Below are 22,027 nucleotides of genomic sequence, written 5' to 3'. Positions count from 1 at the left end.
TTTAAGGGGACTGAATTGATAGGATTATATTTGCAGGATACTAAACAAAGACGCCTAGTCAACTTACCTGATAATTCTGTCCTGGCAAATATTCATTCAACTGCTATGAGAAGAACATATTTCAGACATGATTGACATCCCAAAGGTTGATATATCTTGGTTCTGAAGCTAACGAGTCTCACACCTCTCATTAATCTATGAACAATTGGAAGATCACCAATTGCTACACCATTCGCCAGGACATGTCCGGCTGAGGTGGCAGATTTAAAGACGTTTATTGACCTGTAAGCTTGACATTCATATACCACCTGTGAAAAGAAATTCAGGACCTGGACAAGCTCAGACCGCATGGGACTCAGACCTCATTCCTCACACCAAAATGTCCAGTGTCTCCAAGTTAACATTTATTTCTCGATCATGCTATGAGCCAAGGACTTCCTCATGAGTTCTTCAGCCTGTTCTGAAAGGCCAGTCCCGCATTCATTAAAATACTCAACGGCATGAGTTAGAGTAAGCACTCCGTCACCAGGCAGTGGAACCTGATGAGGTAGACAGATCAGTGAATTTCAGGATGTTCCATCAGTACTGGGAACTAGACTTGAGATCTCTAAATTGGCACGATCAAGAAAAGTTCACTTCATGTTGCCGCACCTGGGCCACCACCCTCTTAATCATAGTGAGTGGAGGAAAGGCATCATTGACATCTAGTGTCCACACCTGCAGAAGCACATCAGTTGATGCTGCCTCTGGATCCGGTCTTTTACTGTAATATCTTGGTAGTTTATGGCCCATCCTGGAGATGAACAGACACTTACAGCACAGATCAAATCTCCTCATGAGTTCTTCGAACACTCGCGGATGTCATTTCCATGCACTGACCTCTTGAAAACGCTGTGATTGCCAATCCTCTCTTGTATTCTGTCTCCTTAGAAGATATTCCACTGTTACTGTTGTTTGATTCCCCAGGCCAAAATGCCATAATTTGTGGAAATATCTGACAGCCATCAGCAGATTTCTACCAAATGATTTATGTAATGTATTACAGTGATGGTCAACAGTATGCAACATTTCAGCGTGCCCTTCATTCACTGTTTGACTGCGACTGACCTGGTCAAACATTCCAAACAATTTGTGTAAATCCTCATCTTCTGACCACCTTCCTGCGGTAGATACGTCTCCACATCTGGGCCTACATTCCAGTCAGCTTTCATCTGATTCTACAACTAGGTCTGACGTCAATCTGTATTTCGCCCTGCAGTTCCATGTTTCCATATGTTGGAGCCGCTACTAAATCTCCAGTCAGACTTATTGTGTAAGGGCCACTTGTTCCAAATATAGATGTTCCCTTCTCAGATATGACACGTTTAACCATTGCTAAGCCCTGTATTGCAGTGAGGCCCGAAATGGATGGACAATGCCAGGAGCCCCACCAATCAAGCTAATTGTTGTAATGATATTCTAAACATTTTTAAAGCTTAACTCAACTTTTGCTTGCCATCTTGATATTCAGCAGTTTCATTATTGCTTGTGTCGTCTCTATGATGAAACATAAAAATGGTATGTGTTCTAATTTCTCCTGGATGGTTATAAATCATAGTGTCTGCAATAGTGAGATTGTCATACTCCGATGTCTTGTGAGACAATGTGGACATTGATCCATAATCAGGATATCGTTGGGGCACACTAATAACATCACTTGTCATACAGTGAAATTCCATGACCAGTCTGAGAACCTTTGTGAAGCACCAGGGTGCTGATGATTTTCCGAAAGTTAGTGTTATGAATGTGTATTCTGTGATGGAGGTTGAAAAATGGGAATCGCTAAATACTTCTTTCAAATCTGTCCAATGCATGTGCCTGAGAATATCTGCCAACTTTTCCCTTAACTGGGTTGGCTCAGGAAGAGATGCAGCCCAAGCTAATCATTACTTCCCTAAAGGACCCATGGGACTGTTCAGTCTTATGTATAGAGGCATCCACTACCTAAGATATACTGTCATCTCAAGGAAAGAACTCCTTAACCTCCTCTTTAAAAGAAATTGGTTCCCCTCTCTGCATGATCGGCATAAGACGTCTAGGGCTTAGGGATGTATACCTCGTCTAAGAAAGAACTGTGCATAATCAGAGAGTAATTGACTAAGGTGGAGACATAAGCATCCTTCTGTCTCTGGGTACGGAGTGTAATTAATATGATTGGCTTTCCACTCTACAATACTATATAATGGCACTTCTATGTCTAGCTCTTTGTATCTCATCTTCATTAGATCAGGCACTCATACACAATCCTATGGTGAGATGAAGATGCAGAAATCTTGTCCTCAAAGCAGCAGGCGAACTGCACTGTACAGAGCTCATGACTAATGTCGCTTTTAACCAATGCCACTTGCAGGGACTATCAAGTTCTTGTGAAACTGGAGCAGCAAAGAAAGAGGTTGATCAGGAGAGAATACATATTTTGACACGAATTATGATTGGTTTTCCTCATGGTAAATGCAGTAGTATGTTTTATTCTCATTACTATAGCTGCTGAAGCCTAAAGTGAAGGAGGAAAAGCATAATCCTCACCTTAGTTCCCGTCATAGAATGATGTAACCTTATCACAGCTACATTAACTATATATGTACAAATACAAAGCTTAAAACACCTCATTTCTAGCCAGAACCGCAGCATGATAAAACTGGAGGCTTTCTCCTTCTACCGTTCCAAACACTGTAGCTTTCTCCACATTCACCTCTGACTGCTGCACACAGCACTGACCCTCAGGAACAAACATTCCTTCTCTTTTCATAATACCTCCCCACCTACCAAACTAATACCATCCCAACAAAATCTCACACTTGCCCAACTCTAGTGATGTTAGTATATAAATACATGCTTAGGAGTGTTTGGACTGCCCCTGGAGGCAACAGACTGAATCCGCAAATATTTTCAGCATTACTGGAATTTGCCAGTAAGAGGTGCCATGTGAATCCACAGAGACTCCGCACTGCCCCAGAAACGATGGAGTGGATCTTCATATAAGTGTCATCCATGCGTACTGATGTCAGATCCTTTCTTTTTGCCCCCTTTGATGCTGATCAGGAGCTCTGCTCCCTCTGTTGGTCTTCTGATGAGTTCCTGTTTTTTTCACGGTGTGCTAGGGAGGGAAATGCCCAGCAAATTTTTTTTAGAGTTTAAGCCATGTGGATACTGCAGGAAGCATATGTCAGCCACGAATCTACAGAAGTCCTGCTTGTGGTACTTTAGCTCTAATGCATGCGACAAGTGTGCCTATATGCAACTTCAGGACATCCAAGAATGGGAGGCAAAACTCTCGTCACTAAGCCCAAGAAGAGGACGTGGGCAAAGCACAATTTGCAGTCCCATTTTTGGTTCCTTTCCCACTTCCTGGTCTAAGTCTTCTGGTAAGTCAAAGTCCTAAAATAAGCACAACAAATGAAGAGGGACTCACCGCCATCTCACCACTCTAAAAGAGACGAGAAGGCGAGAGGACATCTAAATAAGGATCACAACGCTAAGCAGATAGAGGCTTTCAAAGAAGCCATGCTGCAGATTTCTGGTGCCTTTGAGTCCCATGTAGCCGCAGTGTGTTCTCCAATTGGTCTACTGTCGGCAGGCCCAGATGCCACAGTGCTATCCCTTGCACCTTTTTGCCAGCAAGGGTGCCAGATATAAAAGTACTGGTGTCGGGAGAGAATAAAACCAAGTTTAAAAAAAAAGAGGGATGAGGAAACTCAGGAATAGAATGGAAGGGCCTGTTGTGGTTTCTACACTTTAGCAATAAAAATAACCCAATGAAAAATAATTCTAAACAACATACATCACTGGATTTTGGTAAAAAGAAAGCATCAATGTGCAATTCTTCAGTGAATCATTTTCCCAATCTCACACGCATCTTTGCCACCAGACCTTTTTAGCCCTGGCTCTGGACATCATCTTTAGCTCCCTGTCAGGCTTCGCTTCATGTCAGCATATGTACAGAAATGAGGCTTTGGGTCAACCCTCTTCAGCCATTGGCCTGTCTGATTGAGTCCCCTTCAGGCTTTGGCTTGCTGGGTTGTCTGCCATATTTTGGAATTGGCTCATGGCAATTCACGGATGTTACAATTCTCACTTGAATTGGTTATTGCACAAAAAAAATGTTCATCATTTTTCTTGCTCTGGCACCCTGTTTTGTTTTAATTTGATTTGTAAGGGCAGCTCTTAACCATAGCTGCCAAGTTTCCTAGGACCATGCGTGATGTACTGCTCCAGTCCAGACTTTTTCCTTTTAATTCTGGGACTTGTATTCCTGTTTTATAGTGCAATAAACAAGACTACCAGTCCCAGAATTCAAAGAAAAAACCTGAATTGGTGCAGCACATCACACGTTGACCTGGGAAACGTGGCCAGGCTGCTTAACATGCCAGCATCCGGGAGTTCATACGCTGTTGACACTCTTATGCACTTGACATGCAGTACAGAACCCTCGCTGCCTTCCCAGATGTTGCTGCTGCTGTGAAGCTCCTTTCCTTGCAAAGGACCTGGCAAACACTTAAAAGCTGCCCACACCTATTCAGATATTTCTGCCACCAGGCTGCGCCTTTGCATGGAGAATACCAGGAGAACCATTTTGATGCTGCACTTTCATGCAAAGCGAATGAAGTACGACAGCCCTCCCACACATCACCCTTGATTGTTGGCAGAGTCAATGGGTTTAACTTTTAAATGGAGAGAACGCCATATCTGGTGGCATTGCCAAAGTTAGATTTTAAATGTTTGTGGAAAATCTTACAGATTTTAATAAAATACCACCAGCATGTTGTAAACACACAGGAGTCTAGTACACACAAGTACTAGATTCATAGCAGCTGATTTATTTATTTTTGTAATTCAGCCATTGATATACAGCAATTAGTATCATACTGTGATTGGTTAAATGTGTTGCCCATTCTACACTGTAAACATCTTTATTTCTTTGCATGTTTCCCCTCCTAGTTTAAAGAAGATGGTAGAAATTAATTTTCTCTGTGTTCATAAAAAGCTGAGATCAAAGCGAGTGGCCCCAGTCCTGATTCGTGAAATAACAAGAAGAGTAAATCTGGAGGGGATCTTTCAGGCAGTTTATACAGCTGGAGTTGTACTGCCCAAGCCCGTGTCAACCTGCAGGTAATATTTCCCATCACTGTAACATGTGTTGGAACCTTGTTTATTTGCAGAAACTGACTGTCTTCAATGTTGTTTTTAATGAGAAGAATCAAATAAAGCAGAGAGGGGCCGTCCTAACCCGACAGGGCACTTTATAAGACTATCCAGCCAGAGAAAAACTCCCAATGGGTTTTTTCATTCTCAGTTTCAGACGTGTTTAACACATTCACTCCACTTCCATTCAATATAGCATGTACATCCCTATACCATTAAGGTATAACACCACACCTGTATTATCGTATAAAATAAGAGAATAATCTCTTGACCTTTTATTCATATATCTGCTCTCATTGTAAAATCCATAAGCAAGTCGTGTATCGGTACACATTCTTAAAATATAAAATTAAAACCTCGTGCTTTTACAACCCTTACTGAAAGGGAAGAAAGGCGCTATTTCACAAAACCAAACAATACATTACATAACACAAAGACATAGATTGTGAGAACACAATGAACAACAGTATGTGTTTTTGTTGTCACCAATCTTCTTGGGAGACAAAGGTCCTTAGCTTATCAGAATCAAACTTACAGATGAAATATAGGCCATAATAGGAAACTATATTTTTCCTCTGCCCAGCCGGACAGGGTATTTATTTGAAAAATTTTCTAAGAAGTTGCATAGATAATTACTGGCACAATCCTGTACCACATTCATGAGCGACAAACAACATAAAAGGAAAAGAGTTTCACAGGCAAAAAACAGAGCAAAGCTGGCCACTTGGAATCAATTTTGAATTGAAGTGTTTGCCAGAGAACACTACACACAACTAGAATACTACACAGTGGTTAGGTTGTGAGTGTGCTAGAAAGTCGACGTTTCGATCCCCTTATGCTCTAATTAATTGGGATCATCATCAGGACAGAGATTTGAAAACATTTGCCTGCCTGTAATTGTGGAACAAGCGCCTGTAAAGGACGAAGAAGATGAGAAAAAAGGGGGGGAAAATAAAAGAGAAGAATAATATCAGTCAGTGACTGAATAAAAGCGATACTCCTACAATACAAAACAATCCAAACAATCTGTACATTTCGCAATTTACTCGGAATCGACTTAGCGTGTTATAGTCGGTGTTTGGAACAGGGTGACATTTTAAACCGGACTTACAAGGTCGAGTGCCTGAGTGATTAGTGATGGGATTTCCATAGCTTTGATTGCTACAGACAGATTGTCAGTCAAAAGAAACATGGAGTTTTAAGCGTGCACTAGTCATGCATACACGTGCATTCATACGGTGAAAGATTGGGGTCCATGAAGTGATAAGTGCACCGCTTTCTACAAGGGCTCAGGACCTCCGCTTACCAAGGTTTGCGCTTCCTCAGTCTGGGGCATCTGGCGTGTGTGTCTCGGGGGGGATGTGAAGAATTCCCACTTCGGGTTATCTTTCCTTGGTCTAGGGGGAAGGGAGGTGCAATTATGCTGGTGACTAGTAGGTCGTTTAGTTGCTCGGGGAGTGGGCACGTGTGGTAATATTACCTGAATATTGGGTTTCCACACTGTTGCGAGTAGGGTGTGACGGCCGTTTTTTTTTTTTTTTTTTTTTTTTAATGTTTTTATTGATTTTTACATATTTATCCCCCCCCGGACAGGCAAACTTTCTATTCATTAACATCATGAACTTTACGTTGTGTTTGTCATATTTAAATATACATTATAGAGAATTTACAAAATAAAATATATTCCCAGCATCACGAAAAAACCAATTAAAGCAGTAACATGAATACATTACAGTATCAATAATAAATCAGTTTTGTAGAGCTCGCCAGTGAGTAAGAGGAGTCCAGATTTTCATACCCCTTTCGCGTCGCCGTCTGCCTTTACGCTTATATATAGCTGTCTCGATATTATGCACAGCTAAGAGCCTGGCTAGCCACTGTTGGAAAGTAGGTGGTAGCGGGCCTAGCCAAGCCGAGGCTAGGCATAGCCGCAAAACGGCCATAGCGACAAATATAAAATCGTGGCCGCTCTCAAGATTATCTGGATCCTCCACTCCAAGTACCATTACCTCTGGTGACAAGGCAACCTTTCTGTGAAGAACTGAAGTTAGGAACCTCTCTATATTTTGTATCAAAGATATTAACACCGAGCAAGAGGCAAAAATATGAATGGAGTCTGCTTTAAATAGGTTGCATCTCGGGCAACAAGTCCCTTTACTAGTTCCCCATTTTGCAATTTTATCGGGTGTATAATAAAGAAAAAAACAGGTTTTATAAAATTGTGCCTGAAGTCTGGTCGAAATCAAAATGGTTTGAGCTAGCTGATAGGAGTACAAAAATCCTTCTTTAGAGATCTCGAGTTTACCTTGCCACCTCGTTGCCGTTTTATCTAGATCATCAGGGAACCTGTCCAACAATGACACATACACTCCACCTACTGACTGTTTCCTTGAATGTATAATTGTCTCCACTACAATAGATTGTTCCCCGAGTGTCCTTGTTCCAGATTTGTGAGTTAGGAAGTCCCTAATTTGGAGATATTTTAAAAAATCCCGCCAGTCTAAACCAAATTCTCCCTTTATAACCTCAAATGATTTAATCCCCTGATTAGTATAAAAATCAGTTTGCTATTCCCTTACAACATCTCATTGCAAGAGAAGCAAGCCATTGAAACACTCAAAAATAATAAGAACGTGGTCATTAAAAGTGCAAACAAAGGCGGGGGAATTGTTATTCAAGAAACAGGAACATATAAGGCGGAAATCATGCGCCAACTGAATAACACTGACCATTACCAAAAACTCCCTGGTAATCCCACCAAACAAATTCAAGAAATAATTGCCAAACTCACATCTCAAGCTTGCTTCGATGGTTTTCTGAGTAAGAAAGAATACAACTTTCTTAATGTAAAATCCCCCAGACTTCCGGTTATATATACTCTTCCAAAGATTCACAAGAACCTCACAACTCCCCCGAGGCGACCCATCGTGTCTGCCTGCGGCTCAGTCTTGGAACCCTTAGGAGCCTACGTGGACTTCTTCATCAAGGAGTTTGTTCCAACCACGGCGTGCTATGTGAGAGATAGTATGTCGATGATTAACTTGATAGAACATCTGGAATTTGACCCCCTCTGTGAGACATTGTGCACTTTAGACGTGGAATCATTGTACACGAACATTCCACAAACGGCTGCACTATTAGTCATTCAAAAAATCTTGGACACTCGCCCACGCCCACACAGAGTCCCAACACTTTTTATTCTCCAATTACTGGAACTCTGTTTGACAAGAAACTTCTTTTTCTTTGACAACAATTTCTTCCAGCAGATCAAGGGGACATCCATGGGGGCTATTTTTGCCCCCAACCTGGCTTTACCTTTTATGGACCAACTAGAAATGGGCTCCATTTTGACATCATCTAATCCCTTCTTCTCGGGTGTTAAAATCTGGAGGCGATATATAGATGACATTTTCCTCATTTGGAACCAGACCAACGAAACATTAACAAATTTTTTCCATTGGCTTAATAATAATTGTTGTGGACTGACATTCACTCTGAATTACGACAAGTCAGCTATAACTTTTTTGGACCTCACCATCTACCACGCAGAAGGTGAACTCCTTACGAGACTTTTCAGGAAACCCACAGAGCGCTATACGCTTCTGTACTATAAAAGTAACCACCCCAGAGCGCTGAGGGACTCTCTACCATACTCACAGTTCCTCAGGATAAGGCGAAACTGTTCCTGCAAAACTGATTATTTTAGAGAAGCTGCGGTTCTCTCTAATAAATTAAAAGATCGGGGCTACCCGAGGAGAATAGTCAAGCAGGCCTTGAAACGCGCATGGTATTGCCCGCGCGAGGTTCTCTTGACACCAAAAGACAAAAATCTGAAAGAAAGAGTTGCCTGCGTGACAACATTCTTGCCTGTTTCCAACAAAATTAGAAAGTCCATAATGAAACATTGGCCAACAATAAATGCAGGTTCGATCAACATTGAAAGACCCCTCTTTGCCTTCCGCAAGAGCAAAAATCTAAAAGACCACCTTGTTAGAGCAGCATTACCTATAACACCACAGGGAGTAACACTCGAAGCAGCCTGGGGCTTAACCCCCCTCCTAGGCCATGTAAAATGTGGTTGTTGCAATGTCTGTGATTACACGGTGGAGGGTAAAAAATTCACTCACAATGACACCACGTATGAAAGAAACTCATTCTCGAATTGCAATTCTTCAAATGTAATTTATGCCATACAATGTCCCTGTCAGAAACTGTATATTGGCCAGACTACACAGAAAGCCAAGACACTCATTAGTCAGCACAGGAGCCGTGTCAGATGTAAAACCGCGAATGCCCCTTTGGTAGACCATTTCATCGATGCTGGACACAATGAAGATGACATAAGATGGACAATTTTGAAAGTGGTCAAACTACCAGCACGAGGTGGAGATATTGCCCAAATGCTCAACAAAGAGGAGTTAAAGTCAATGATTCTATTCAACACGATAAGGAATGGTCTAAACCGAGCAGAAGATTGGACTGCTCTGTTATAACTAACACACCGTACTTCCAGGCTTGGAAGAAGGCATACAAAAAGACTCTATGTGTATATAAATGCAAGTCCTGTTCTGCACATAACCGCAAGTTGTATATAATCCGAAATCAGCTGTAAATAATCCTGAAATCAATTGTATGTCACATGATGCACCCTCACGTATGCACCGCGCACTTTTAAGCATATGTACAACAACCACTTTCGCCGTCTGCACAATTGCACTCTCACCCGCACTGTAAATATTAGACTCATAAGGATCACCCCTTGCGCCTATATTACAGCATTATTGACCCATTAGGCTACTCTCTAATGATTGTCTGCGTCTCAAACGCAAATAAGAGGTTATCACCTCTAGATGGCCGCAACGATTAGCCACTCCACAATGGCCGCCAAAACCTAGCAATAGACTTTTACCTTCCCAAGATGGCCGCGACCGTCTGGCCTCTCTCTACCTTTATACACACGCCGCCTTAAGCAAAGTGTGGATCACTGAACACCAAACTGCCATCATAGCAGTAACGGACAGGACATCGTTTCCCCGTTTCCAGAACACCAGTTACAGCGGAGCCATTGTAGCCCACAAGGTAAGAGCTATACTGCCCCCGAGCCTGGGTCTCATCTTCCCGCAATATTAACTGTTAAGAATTGGATTCCCACGAATTCCCTTGAGTGACCCACTCGCTCTCTATCTTTTACCAGAAACAGCGCTAGCCTTGATCGTGAATCGGCAGCCCATCCAATCCAGACGAAGGATTGGTTACCAGGTAAAACGGCTCTCCCCCATTTTTGTGGTTGATTAATGCCCTTAATCCCGATACTAATACGCTTACCCCCGGCTTTCAGAAAACGACGGTGACCAAAAAATCGGCCGTCACACCCTACTCGCAACAGTGTGGAAACCCAATATTCAGGTAATATTACCACACGTGCCCACTCCCCGAGCAACTAAACGACCTACTAGTCACCAGCATAATTGCACCTCCCTTCCCCCTAGATCAAGGAAAGATAACCCGAAGTGGGAATTCTTCACATCCCCCGAGACACACACGCCAGATGCCCCAGACTGAGGAAGCGCAAACCTTGGTAAGCGGAGGTCCTGAGCCCTTGTAGAAAGCGGTGCACTTATCACTTCATGGACCCCAATCTTTCACCGTATGAATGCACGTGTATGCATGACTAGTGCACGCTTAAAACTCCATGTTTCTTTTGACTGACAATCTGTCTGTAGCAATCAAAGCTATGGAAATCCCATCACTAATCACTCAGGCACTCGACCTTGTAAGTCCGGTTTAAAATGTCACCCTGTTCCAAACACCGACTATAACACGCTAAGTCGATTCCGAGTAAATTGCGAAATGTACAGATTGTTTGGATTGTTTTTTATTGTAGGAGTATCGCTTTTATTCAGTCACTGACTGATATTATTCTTCTCTTTTATTTTCCCCCCCTTTTTTCTCATCTTCTTCGTCATTTACAGGCGCTTGTTCCACAATTACAGGCAGGCAAATGTTTTCAAATCTCTGTCCTGATGATGATCCCAATTAATTAGAGCATAAGGGGATCGAAACGTCGACTTTCTAGCACACTCACAACCTAACCACTGTATAGTATTCTAGTTGTGTGTAGTGTTCTCTGGAAAACACTTCAATTCAAAATTGATTCCAAGTGGCCAGCTTTGCTCTGTTTTTTGCCTGTGAAACTCTTTTCCTTTTATGTTGTTTGTCGCTCATGAATGTGGTACAGGTTTGTGCCAGTAATTATCTATGCAACTTCTTTGAAAAATTTTCAAATAAATACCCTGTCCGGCTGGGCAGAGGAAAAATATAGTTTCCTATTATGGCCTATATTTCATCTGTAAGTTTGATTCTGATAAGCTAAGGACCTTTGTCTCCTAAAGTATAACTTCCCACGGTCCTCAGCCAACTGTTTGGGTACCCTTGTTAAAATAAAAAAAAATCTTCTTGGGTCATTGTTTACATAACAAAGTGTCACCACGTATTTAATGTCTACAATGTTCTTTCAATGTCCTTCCGATTTGGTGTCCGATTCTGCATCAACGCATTTCGGTGGATACCCCAAATTTTAGGCCACCTTCTTCGGGATAATTACATTTTCTCCCTCACTGTATGTTAATAACCAATACGCTTTTCCAAGTTGCTGATATGCCGTGCAGTCATGTTTTTTCGTTGTGTCCTCCTTTTGGGACCCAAAAGGCGTTAAAAGGAGGACACACGATCTCGGAAAAGAACAAGGCTCTGCAAAAGATCCTTATGTCTGGTCTAGAGCTTAAACAGAGGACAGAAATTGATGTAATTGCAAAATAGTGCGAATCAACCGGTTTTCCGAGAATATACTAGTCTACTCCTCAACTGAACTAACGGAAAGATATTTGGTCACGTCTCACATTATGCAGTTCAAGCTGCGTCTCTATGGAAGTGAAAATAAAAAGGAAAAATCTTGATTGTACGGCATATCAGCAAGTTGAAAAAGCATATTGGGATACACTTTGATCCCATGCGCTCTTCTTTTGCACCATTCATGATTCGCTATTTCAATGTTTAAAGTCCTTTTTCATTCATCTTAAATAAATGCATTTCTTATTCATGATAGTATCTTGTCTTGAATAATAATGATTGTTTCTTTGGTTACATACATGTATTTTAAGTCTGTACTATGGTACCCAGAATTATGCTTTTCACTGTATACTTAAAATGTTGATTATTTATGTAAATAGTTGGACTTCATTGCGATATTAATTGTTAAATTTATATTTCCTTTATATTTAATATTTTTCACAGTTTCCTGAAACTGATTGTGCAATTTCTTATTTTTAATGCCTTTGTGTTCTGACTAATTTAAAGCTGTCATGACATTCATCTTTGAAAAAATGTTAAAAAAATATAAAGTGAGGGAAACTATGAAGCTTCATTTCAGTAAGAGATTAAATACTAAAGATAATCCTTGACATTAATAATGGTACCGATTTAGCAAGGATAAGTGAATATTTGGCAACCTGGCGATATTTGCTACAGATGATGTCAAAATATTGTGTGGTCATTTATTTGTACAGTTGTACATTTAACCACAGTGTTTTCTTTTTCAGGTAGATGTTCACTTATCATACAATACAATTGGTATATCTTGATATATTTTTGACTGCAACTGGATACGTTTAATGGTGTTTAAACTTCTGTTTATCTAACTTCTGTGTGCAATCATGCTCTATTCGCTATGTTTTTTCAGGTACTGGCACCGTTCACTGAACCCTAGAAAACTCGTAGAAGTGAAATTTTCTCATCTGAATAGAAATATGACTTTGCAAAGGACAATGAAGCTTTACAGACTGCCAGATGTAAGTAATGTTTACACATCAATGATATGTTTTATTGCTAATTATATCTTTAAGTTCAAATTAAGTGACTGAAGTATATGTAATTGCATTGTCAATTTGGAAAAAACACTAGAAAGTGAAATCACTTGGTTGCCATGCTATCATATTGTGGAAAGAAGCTCATACATGGATCCGGCAACTAGCATGAATTCCTGTGGCCGCTTTAGCATTTAATTTCTGTATTAGCAATCGATGTACTTAGTCAGCCCCTGCGTCACACTCCACTAGTAGTGTTACTGGGTGCGAAACCATAATTACCCTAAAACACCAGATTATGTGTAATCTGGCACAGTTGTAAACGCCACACCCTCCCCGGGATTACTACTCTGACATTCTCCTAATGGGGCCAACATCTTAAAACCAATAAAACATTTTGCAAATGATGAACAGCAAAACTTGTCAATCATCGTCTTGATTAAACAATAACTGGACAGATATCGTTTTCTTGTCCAAGACATTTGATCCATTATTACTCTGAATCCATGTGTAGTGCTGCATTAGTGTCACCACTAGTTGAACTCTGCATGACTAGAGTGTGTCGTCTCTTGGCCTGCCTCACATCGTCCCAATTTCCTCACTCATGTTTTTTACTGTCTGTTTCAGTATTTTGAACTCCTGTAGATGTGAAATCCCCTATGAATTACCCTGCTTTATCCACTGGCCAGCATACAGAAACTCATATTTACTAACAGTGATTAAAGATTGCTTTGAAGCCATGGAACTTTTATGTTTGTATGTGTGAATGTATGATTGTATTACATTTACTGTATAAAGTGGGTTAGAAGAATGCAGGCATTTGGACATGTCACTATGGTTTTGTTACTTATGGATTGCCGCTGATAATGGATTTGTTTTTATGCTGGCATCGGTTGTTAGGCCACTATGTACATTGCTGAAAGTGTTCATTATGCCGATCAACTCTTTAATGCTCACAGATCTGCATTTGCTTTTTTCTATCTTACAAGGTTGCAAAAACACCTGGATTGAGACCCATGGAAAAGAAAGATATCAAGGCAGTACAGCAGTTACTTAATAATTACTTGAAGCATTTTCATCTTGCTCCCTTCATGGATGAAGAAGAGGTTGCGCACTGGTTGCTACCAAAAGACCAAATTATCGACACATTTGTAGTAGAGGTAAGTAAGAAATAGAAAATTCTAATAAGCCTGCTTGCTTGTCATACATTCTAACATGTTGAGCACTTCCAGTCAGAAGTACCAGATCATTTTTAATAAATTGTATAATTTAAAACAAAATATTTAATTGTTCTTCTATTTAATTCAATTATTTGATTAGTATGAAAACCTCTAAATGTATTCTACTTATTGTAATTTTCCCTATTTTGAGGCCTTGATATGAATTATTCACAGCCATTAAGCTATTTGATGTCATGTGAATTCATACCTCATTTTGGAATAGATGAAAAAAACATTTGTGCAGAATTGTATAATAAGAAGTTTTCTATTTCACTTCAAAATACTTCATTCATAAAATGACAGGTTATAGTTTTCTTACATCTTAAAACAATTTGATTACAAATTCAGTCAATAGCTGCAGTATTTTGTGAGGGCCAAGAAAATTGAGGCACCTAGTCTAAAAGGGCATTAAAGATACAGGAGATTTGTTCCACATCTTTGTATCAAGACCTGATATATTCCCCAGAACAGTTCAGCATCTTTGTTTTCGTCACTGATTTCTTATTTGCTATCTTTTTAGCAATCTTAAGTGCATGCTCTTGTACAGTGGTTTCAAATGCAAGAGGTTTGGATACAGCACTTTTGTGTTTTCACATCTTACATCTCTATCTACCAGCCCTCTAGGACAATAAAATGTCCATGGACAAACAACTGGGACAACTAGTAATGAAGTGTCCAAATACAGTAGTACTACTTTGTTTGCCATCCAAGAGCTTCAAAGTGTCAGTCACTTCTAGAACTGGGAATAGTAGTGATGTCCGAATCCTGATGGATTTTAAAGAATGTCAAAAGTAAGATTATTTGGAACCAATGAAATGGAACTCAAAGAACTTGTAAAGTCAACAAGAGTCATCTCTTCAGAAAAACAGTAGTCGTCAAGTTGCAAAGCATAAATATGCCGAGTAGTGCTATGCTTGAAATCATGTTTAATAAATCTCTGTCCTATACATCAGAGAGTGTGACTGAAGCTTTTTATAAAAGGTTGCATCTCTTTTCTTTTCAAGGGTACATAATCCACATAAATATTTCCATTTGGAATGGAAACGAAGAGGGGCGTCAGTATCACTGGGCATCCCTAGTGGTATTTTTCAATGCCACTGACACTAAGCTAATGGTTTCTTTTGGGAGCTCTGTCCTATAGTGCAGGATCAGTGACTGAAGTTTGTCTTTATAAAGAATTTGATCTCCTGTCTCTTCTGCAAAACATTCTTGGAAGCACACCCATTTAAAATGGAAGACAAAGAGTGGTGTGAGTATTCACTCACATCCTATGCCTCTTCCAATGCCACTGACCAAACCAGCACACTTAGCAGTGCTGTATTTCTAGAAAGTGCGTGCTTCCAGTCAATCTACGAATTTACTCCAGCAGCAAAGGTTTAACCTGCATCCTTGACACCGAAGTGGAGTGCAACCCACGTTTTTACAAACCTCAAAGTTGAAATGCATTTCTTCACATTGGGGCCTCTCCTGTGCCTTCATCAACCTTATGTATTCTAATTTCTCACCCACCCCCCGGGTTTGTCAGAACCATAGAATCATTCTTTTTTGGTAAAGAATTGCATCCTAAACCTGGACTGTTCTAATTCCACATTAATCCTTTTACAATGCTTACTATTTTTCCTGGAGTCTACATACACCACAAAAGTAAAAAGGAAGGTTCTCTCTATGAGAGCTACCTGGGCCAGAATGCAGAGGTCAGTTATTTGGTTAACTGGTCATTGTTGAAGTTTTGGGCTCTTCATAAAGCCGTTCCATACTTTCCGCCAAATCAACAATAGCTAACGGCTGCTTTTCTGTTGAATTCAAATTTGTATTAAAGGAATACCTTAGAGGCAAGTTTCCCTAAACCAACTACATATTATGTAAAATGTTCCGGCATGCTTGGTGTTAGTGCTGTCTAGAAAAGTGATTTGCCTTAGGAGATTATTACAATTTCTCCCAGTTTGACCTGTAAGGTACTCTGTCTCGCATTTAAATACAATCATGGTTTGACTATCACCTTCCTTGATGGTAAAGAGCAGCTTTGTGTCCCTCCCGTGCTCTATTGTCTCAATAGCTCAAGTGTTAGTTGATCCCCCCCATCCCAAGTTTGTCAGTGGATGACCAGGATCAGGATGAGTACTAAGGCGACTTCAGATTGCCTGCGGAATGTTCTGCTCTATGGATCATTCCCCTTGAAGAAATTTGGGCATGCACATTTTCTTGCCTTATGTTTTTCTCCACTAATGTCAAAGGGGGTCTTATAATTTAAATCATTAACCTCCGCTCATTCCACACTCGTTAGAAACAGAAAATAGTTACAGGGACAGTATATAGATCATTAGCTCACCACTGACCCATTTTTCTTTTATTAAAATCTTTTTTATTTTTGTTAACAATTTAGCATAATCTAGAAAGTGTGCAACCATTAGCAGTTTCAGGGCAATTTAAAGGCGGCTTGTGGATTCTGGTTTTCATTGAATGAATGTGGTGAGAGGACAATCAAATAAACGTATTTTTCTTTCCGAAAAAAATAGCTTAGCATCAGTGTGTTACGGCACCAAATGGTGAATACCAAAATCTTGAAATCAATATTTTGAGAAAAATATCACTGCTTTCAAGTAGAGTACAGTGTTGATGTGGATCCCCTTGTACTCAACAGCGGTCCATTAATTGCCTATTTTGTAATTGAATGATATGGGTGTATATTCTACCTCAACATTATTCCCTCTCCCCAGGGGAACACTAGCATTATACAAAGAGTCTATAGATGTTGAATTTGAGATTGCATGTATTGTGTTGTACAGCCATGAAATTATATTTGTTTGTGAATGATCTTATGTTTTTTCTTTTGTTTTCCTCCGCAGAGCTCAAATGGCGTATTGACAGATTTATTTAGTTTCTATACGTTACCATCAACAGTTATGCATCACCCGGTTCATAAAACACTTAAGGCTGCGTATTCTTTTTACAACATCCATACAGAGACCCCGCTACTGGACCTAATGAATGATGCACTTATAATAGCTAAGTTGGTAATTATTTTCTCATACTTAAATACTGGTATGTAATCACTGAATACTATTAATAGATATGGAATCTGTTTCACCACAATGGTACGTTCATGTAGGGCCATGCTTCAGTAACAACCTGTAGCACTTACTTTGAGTTTTGCTACTTTTATACTAGATTCCTTAATATGAAAAAATGTGTTTTACTACACAAATGTACGCAGTAGCAAAAGCTAATGATTCAACTTCTTAGTTAAACAAGCATTGGCAAAGTCAAAAGGTCTGGGTATAATGTGCTAACGCATGCAGCATAAGTACATTAAAGGCAGACAAGATATGAAGGGCAGCTACTGTACAGTCCTGTTTTTGTTTCTATTTCAAATAAAAGTTGAATGGTAAGTAAGTCCTCATTATCATCCTTCTTTTGTTTCTATCACCTAGTAAGATAGGAAGGACTATAATGAAAGGCTTTATTTTCAACTGACCATTTTTGATATAGAAATGAAAATAGGATGGTATTGAAGGTAAGGAATTCATCTGTAAGGCCCACCTATTTTTGTCTCTATGAAAATGAGAGAAAAAAATCTGTCTTGGTGTCACTCGTGAAAAGCTGTAAAGACATAAGGAAAGGGAGCAATACAGTGGAGATAACAGAAGGTAGTGGGCAGGAAACGGAGGACCACCCAGGGGAGTACGGCGTAGTGGGATGCAATAGAGAGGCAAAGTACCCTAGTAACAGAGCAGGCCACACAGGATGGAGCCAGCAGGAACACAAAGAGAGGGCTGTATTTGTAAAGTAGTCCTCTTGCAGGTTAATGCAATCACTCACATAAATGTGAAAGGGTACATCAAAACAGTCAGTAGCATTATTGAACAGAGGATCAATCCACGAGTCTGAGCTATGAAAGCTTGAGCCTCAAGCCAATGGCTGAAAATGTTAGTTGAAGAAAGCCAATGGTTTAAATGGTTGGATCTAAAGCCCATTCAAAGAATGTTGAAAGCAGTATTTCTAGGGATCTCTTTGCCTTTCCTAGCATATGTGGGTGTCTCAGTGGTGATTGTTGCATCATGAAACAGCATAGGTCAACAAGCAGACACCTTTTAAGGTGCTACTGTTGTTATGACTAGCATTAAGGCTTAAACAGATCACAGATTGATGCTGACACAAACATTATCATGAACATTCCTGGTATAGTTTTTGATTGCAAAGTAGGATTTCAGTGGACTGACCAATATTAGGCCATGGAATGACCAGGCAATCATTCATTTGTTGATATGTTGCTAACCTTTTACGTGCACATGTGAACCAAGTCAGGCAAAATGTTCAAACATTTCAAAAAATGTTCAAAAATGTCAAGGGAACGATCTTGACAGTGCTCTTCCTGACTGTCAAAAAATGATGTAATCTTCTCACTGGAGAGTTAGTGTTCTCCCTTGTTAAACAAACAACACGTCTTCCTTCACTGCTTTCCCCTTGGTTCTCTTAAAAAAGAAAAGGAAGTTAAAGACGTGAAGCAACATTTGTATGAAGACAGATCGAACAGGACTTTGTGGTTGTTGGATTGGAGTTCGCCAAAATGTTTAGCAGTATCAAAGCATATGTCTACCCTTTCTCTCTAGTGATTAGGAGCTCCTACTCCATTTTAGTAAATGTAATTTCAATTCTCCAGCAGTGACTGAAGCCAAATTAAAAGTTACCCAACAAAACATTATTATTATTGTGGATGTTCAGCTGTCACAGACTACTCATTTTCTTTGGCAATGCAAGGCAAGACTCCAATGTTAACCGTGGTTTAGTGCTATGGTTTTTTTAGGACTGGAGTGATTTATGTTTTAGTTTTTGATGCACTTAGCCTGCGGAATGTGAACCTTTGGGTTTAATGATGACGAGTGCCAAGATTGGGGTTACATGGTTGATGGCTTGTGTTTTGGAAAAATTGGTTGGACGAGATCGCTCGAAGGATGATAGGATTCTTGCAATTTAGGATGATAGGGCAGATGAGAAATTACAGGGGGGATTCTGAGGGGAAATTATAGTATAGGTGTAGGTTGAAAAGTGATATTGCAGTTTAAGGTCTTATTGTGGCAAAATAACATGAAGTTCTCACCAAGGTTCTTGTATAGGGTTGGTGATGAGAAAGTAAAGTTTGGATTCAATCACCAATGCTTTGTAATCTCTGAATTGATAAATGTAGGTACACTCCTCTTCCGATATAATGGATTGAAATATGTCTCCTTATGGCTCTTATGCATTTGTCTTATGTGAGATTGTATTCTACATACAGCTGAGATCACATCCACCCCTTTGCTATGCCATATTTTCCCGCTTATATGGAGCTTGCATTCACTACCATTTGACAAACCTACAAACTTGTGTATAGAGCACCAAGCCCCTCCTTCATTTTACTGGCCACTATATTTTAGATTTTTCTTTCACATTTATAGTGATATAGGATTTACACTACAATACATTATCCAGAATCAAAGGTTCACATTCTTGTCGCTAACATTTCAACTTCATCTTTTGTGTGTTTCTATGTTCTCTTTCCATCCGTCAAGCATTTTCGGGATCAGATTGGTGTTGGTCTTATTACTATGTGCTGTCTGAAGATGTAGACATTTTCCATTGTAAGCTGTGGCATAGTGTGTCTGCATACTTGCTGGATCCCCATGAAAAACTTCTTGTTTTCGTATGAGTCTTAAGTGGCACCCGGACTCTCTCAACATTATCGATCTTATAACATATCATACGTGTTCCATACCTTTCCCACCACAATTGCAGTGCTAAAGTGGTCTGGCGTTTCCTGACGTGCCATTCAAAGCACCAAGTAGTAGATTATTAGTTGCCTATTTGAGTGGTTATTGGGTAGACCCTGTTCTCATCTGGATCCAAAATTGCAGAATCAAGAGTTAGAGAGAGGGTAAACACCTGGTATTTCTCTAATGAACAATAACATTTCTTTTCAGTATACTGTTATGACCTACCCCCATGTGAATCAATGTTTCTCTCGGCACAGTTGTTCTAGCAAGTGTCCGGACTCCCGAACATTGATTGCAATCTTATTGGGGCTAAGTGCCATCTGGTCTTAAGTTTATATGCATTGTCTTATGCTGTGCACAAATGGATAACCTAGCTGCCCTTGCCCATATTTTAGTGCAGGTTACTATTGGTATCTCGAGCTCTAGTCTTTTTCCCAATTAGTCATATAATTGTGTACCGGTTGTAAATTACTGTGGTGGTAGAGACATGTAATGCCTTTTCTTTTTTGTTAACATTGTCTCTTTTTTAGTTATTTTTCTACCCACCAGCTCTCTTACCTTGCCAGTGTTTGCCTGGTGATGTAGCTGAGCCTTTCTAGTTTAAATCTAGGTGTTCATAAATCGTTATCCTCAAACAAAGTGTCCCTTGTGAGAATAAGTCTCCTGGCGGTGGTAAGTTGTATTGATTCCATCACCTAAAGCTCATATCTGATAATTCCCTGTTTAAAATCAGGATTATATGTGATTAGCAATACAGGGGATGGAACGATTATGACCTCCTTCTCTTACTGTCTGTTGCCAATACTAAGGATTAGGTTGGAGTGCATAAGGCTTTGGTTGCCTGGTCTGGCTGTGGGTGGAGGCCACAATAGGAAGTGCAGGGAGACCGGGGAAATATTGTGTTCCATTTGTCTTGTACCCACAGTTTTTCTCCCTGGTTATGGTTTCAGTCCAGTGCCCAGGCTATTTGGGCATATTTTATGTATGTTTTTGTATTTGGAAATCCTAATCATCCATGCCTTGTGATACAAAATTATGGGTTCTTAGTGACTCTGGGTTCTGTTCTTCCAAACCAAAGGTAGTTCTTTTGGGATTTGTTGTTTTACCTTCTTGTAGAATTTTATGGGTAGCTGGGAAGAAAATTCATAATCATGCTTGTGACTCTTTCCATCTCAGTTATTTCTAAACTTCCCCATTTGTTTACATTTTTGTAAGTGTTTGCAGGAATGGGGGCAGAAGTGGATGCTGCTTCGGTACACGTTGGAGGTCTCCTGGGGTTGGTTTATACTCTGATATTTAATGGGCCACTGTGTTCATGTGAATTCATTATGTATTAATGACATTTAACATTCTTTTCTTTGGAACTGAAAAGTTTATCTTGAATAAGTAGACTTCAACGAAAGGGACGAGCTCTTCCTTTAAAGTTGGAAGGGATGTGTGGCCGTTGGGCCCCGACCTGGACCTCCCACCCCTCCTTTTAGGCAGTTCAGTCACAAGAAGTTGCTCTTTTCTCTTCTTTCTTTTATTGCAGGAAAGGGTAGGTTAACAGCACATCCTCCATATAAGTACGTATTTTTTAAGTCTCTGGGTGGGAGGGGGTTTTGGCTAGGTTGGGTCCTTTTCCTTGGCTCTTTGTCTCTGGGCTCCTGGCTTCATCCCCGGAGTGTCAAGCGAGCATTGACCCCAAAAAAAAGAAAGAAAACACAAAGGGGCTCGGGCTACTGTTGTGATTTTCAACAGAGAAAGGGGAAGGGAAAAAGTGCACCACCACCAGAGCCCTAACATTGTCGGTGCCTAGTGTAGGGATATCGGTGCTCACTTCCTGGTGCCCTTTAAACGTGCCCACAGCCCTTTAACAGAAAAAGTGCATGCGTTTGGCATTTGCCTGATCCCACGACCCTCCTGGGCCGTGGTGATGGAAGACCCAGCCTCCACGTCCTCTGGGAAAGCAGCGGTCTTGTGCGCAGTGCTCCTTGAGTGGTATTGGTCTTCTCCTTCTTTCTCCCGGTTGGTG

At 40.3% G+C, this 22,027-nt stretch overlaps 1 protein-coding gene across 2 annotated transcripts in view; it reads left to right on the top strand.

Moving 5' to 3' along the window:
- Positions 1 to 22,027, top strand: part of NMT2 (N-myristoyltransferase 2) — a 361,358-nt gene that overhangs the window by 281,378 nt on the left and 57,953 nt on the right. For both annotated transcript variants that reach the window (XM_078663604.1, XM_078663603.1), the window contains exons 7-10: positions 4,978 to 5,148; positions 12,920 to 13,028; positions 14,033 to 14,203; positions 17,110 to 17,277. In XM_078663604.1, the coding sequence (XP_078519730.1) occupies positions 4,978 to 5,148; positions 12,920 to 13,028; positions 14,033 to 14,203; positions 17,110 to 17,277 (619 nt within the window). The remainder of the gene's footprint in view (positions 1 to 4,977; positions 5,149 to 12,919; positions 13,029 to 14,032; positions 14,204 to 17,109; positions 17,278 to 22,027) is intronic.

This window comes from Lissotriton helveticus, chromosome 10 (assembly GCF_964261635.1).
Source record: "Lissotriton helveticus chromosome 10, aLisHel1.1, whole genome shotgun sequence".
Taxonomy (NCBI): domain Eukaryota; kingdom Metazoa; phylum Chordata; class Amphibia; order Caudata; family Salamandridae; genus Lissotriton; species Lissotriton helveticus.
This window is presented reverse-complemented; position numbering and strand designations above follow the sequence as displayed.